The sequence below is a fragment of the Austrofundulus limnaeus genome, unplaced genomic scaffold (genome assembly GCF_001266775.1).
Source record: "Austrofundulus limnaeus strain Quisiro unplaced genomic scaffold, Austrofundulus_limnaeus-1.0 Scaffold130, whole genome shotgun sequence".
Taxonomy (NCBI): domain Eukaryota; kingdom Metazoa; phylum Chordata; class Actinopteri; order Cyprinodontiformes; family Rivulidae; genus Austrofundulus; species Austrofundulus limnaeus.
In genome coordinates, this window is record NW_013952532.1 from 348,585 (window position 1) to 350,892 (window position 2,308).

Genomic DNA, 2,308 nt, shown 5'->3' on the forward strand with positions numbered 1-2,308 from the left:
GTGAAATATATTTATGTTTGTGGTTGTAATGTGACAAAATATGGAAAAGTTCAAGGGGTATGAATACTTTTGCAAACCACTGTATTTTTTGATTGAAGGTGCTTTTTGTTTGATTGAATCATAAAAACACAAATTTACCTCCATACCACCCCTCCAGCTCAGCCCCTGGTGTGAAATATGGTTAACACTTAATGTCCTGATGCATCTCAGTAATCCAGGTAAAAAATCAAAAAGAAAAAAATTGTATAGGTCATCTGGACGGGTTAACACTTAAATTTCAACTTTTAAACTTTTTTTTTTTGTTTATTCATTATTTTTTAAAAAGTTCCCCTTTTTTGCCTTCTTTGTTTCACAATGTGAACTTTTAAGATTTGACACAGCAACCGGAGTCTAAAGTCTAACCAAAAAAAAAAAAAATGTGTTAGGTTTTGATTAAGTAGCCGATTTGATTTGGATATAAATTGCTTTGTGCACATTTTGGTTTGCACAATGAGGTCATTATCGTTATCTTATTAGACCTGGAGAGACTAAAAAAGGCACAGGGGAGCCTTCATCTCTTTCTTTCTGATATCTGCAAATTGAGTAGATGATGTGATTAATCTGCACAGAGAGTGAGGGCAGGTAATGAAGGGGAGAGGTGACAGACGTTGACACACACACAAGCACACAAGGGGGATAAAAAGTATGTCTCAAGGCTACAAAGTCCACTGTATGACTGAGATATTCTACTGTTATAGATTTATGACAACATGCACAGAAGTGATAGTCTGCAGATACAGATTTTTGTTGTACACAAACACACACTAGTCTCCTGGAGCACTACATGTTCTCACACTCGTTCACAAGCGGACACGCAGAGCATGGCAGTGACTCACAGTGTGAAGTTTTCCTCCGGGTAGCAGCGGTTTCTTAGCAGCCCCGCCCACAGCTGCACCCCGATGATGCCAAAGATAAAGAAAACAAAGAAGCAGAGGAGGAGCACGTTGCCCAGCATGGGCAATGTGTCAAGCAGCAGGTTTACCAGGATGCGCATGCCTGCAGGGAGACACAGACAACCCATTTACATGACTACAGASTTCATCATCAGAGTACAGGAAGCTGAATGTGGTCTTTGCATCAGGACACAGACAGAGCTGCAATATTGTGCGATTTTAAAGTTATTTGTTTTGATCCNTTTTGGTTGACTTTCAAGTTTTTGGTTGACTTTCTAAGTTTTTGGTTGACTTTCAAGTTTTTGGTTGACTTTCAAGTTTTTGGTTGACTTTCTAAGTTTTTGGTTGAACTCAAAAAAGATTTGAACTCAAATGTCACAAACGGGGATAGTGGCATAGGGAGTAGAGAAGCCAAGCTTGTGATCAGAAGATAGCCGGTTCAACTCCAGCTTGGTGTCCATGTTTGACATGTGTGATAGGATAGGATAGGTTAAATGTAGAGACTTAAAAGAGACTTACTGCGCAAAATTCACTTTTTAAAAGTTTTTTTACTCAACTTTGGGTGTATACTTCTTAAGAAAACAGTCCTAGGACCAAAAGAAATGCACCCAAGGGCATATTTACTATAAGTAAATATATTTTAATGTATATTAATTACAAGTTTTATACATTTTGTGATGTCACAAGTCGTACGACAACCCACTGCGTTCAGCCTCTTACCTAGCAAACCCCAGGTGAAGCTGCTCCCCCGTATAAAAAGCTGCCATGGTCTTCTTGTGCAATGTGCAGCTCATTTTATGTCAAGCTTCCTATAGCACAATGGCTAAAGTATTGGACCAGAGAGTGGGAGACTGGGGTTCAAAACCGACTTGGACACAAAGAATTTAATTTTTTATTTTCGTTTGATATGAACATGTTTTCTCATGTACTTCTATTGTTTAGCTTATTAAAGCCTTGTTAAAGCCAATTTGCCAAAGTTGAGTAAAACAATTATTTGTGTGAACACACGTGCAACATGGAGACCATCCTGGAGTTGAACCTGCTACCTAGGCTAAAAAAGAGACCTATTATGCAAAATTCACTTTTTCAGATGAATAAAAAAATCTTTGAAAAAGTGAATTTTGCGCAATAAGTCTCTTTTAAGTCTCTACATTTAATCTATCCTATCCTATCACACATATGAAACATGGACACCAAGCTGGAGTTGAACCTGCTATCTTCCGATCACAAGCTTGGCTTCTCTACTCCCTGCACCACTAACCCTGTTTGTGACATATGAGTTCAAAACTTGTTTGAGTTCAACCAAAAACTTAGAAAGTCAACCAAAAACTTAGACAGTCAACCAAAAACTTAGAAAGTCAACCAAAAACTTAGAC

The 2,308-nt window shown here is 38.1% G+C and overlaps 1 protein-coding gene across 1 annotated transcript in view; it reads right to left on the reverse strand.

The window, feature by feature from the left end:
• Positions 1-2,308, reverse strand: part of cacna1ib (calcium voltage-gated channel subunit alpha1 Ib) — a gene marked incomplete in the record, with an annotated part of 260,271 nt that overhangs the window by 108,109 nt on the left and 149,854 nt on the right. The window contains 1 exon segment of the mRNA XM_014015501.1: positions 876-1,035. Within this exon segment, the coding sequence (XP_013870955.1) occupies positions 876-1,035 (160 nt within the window).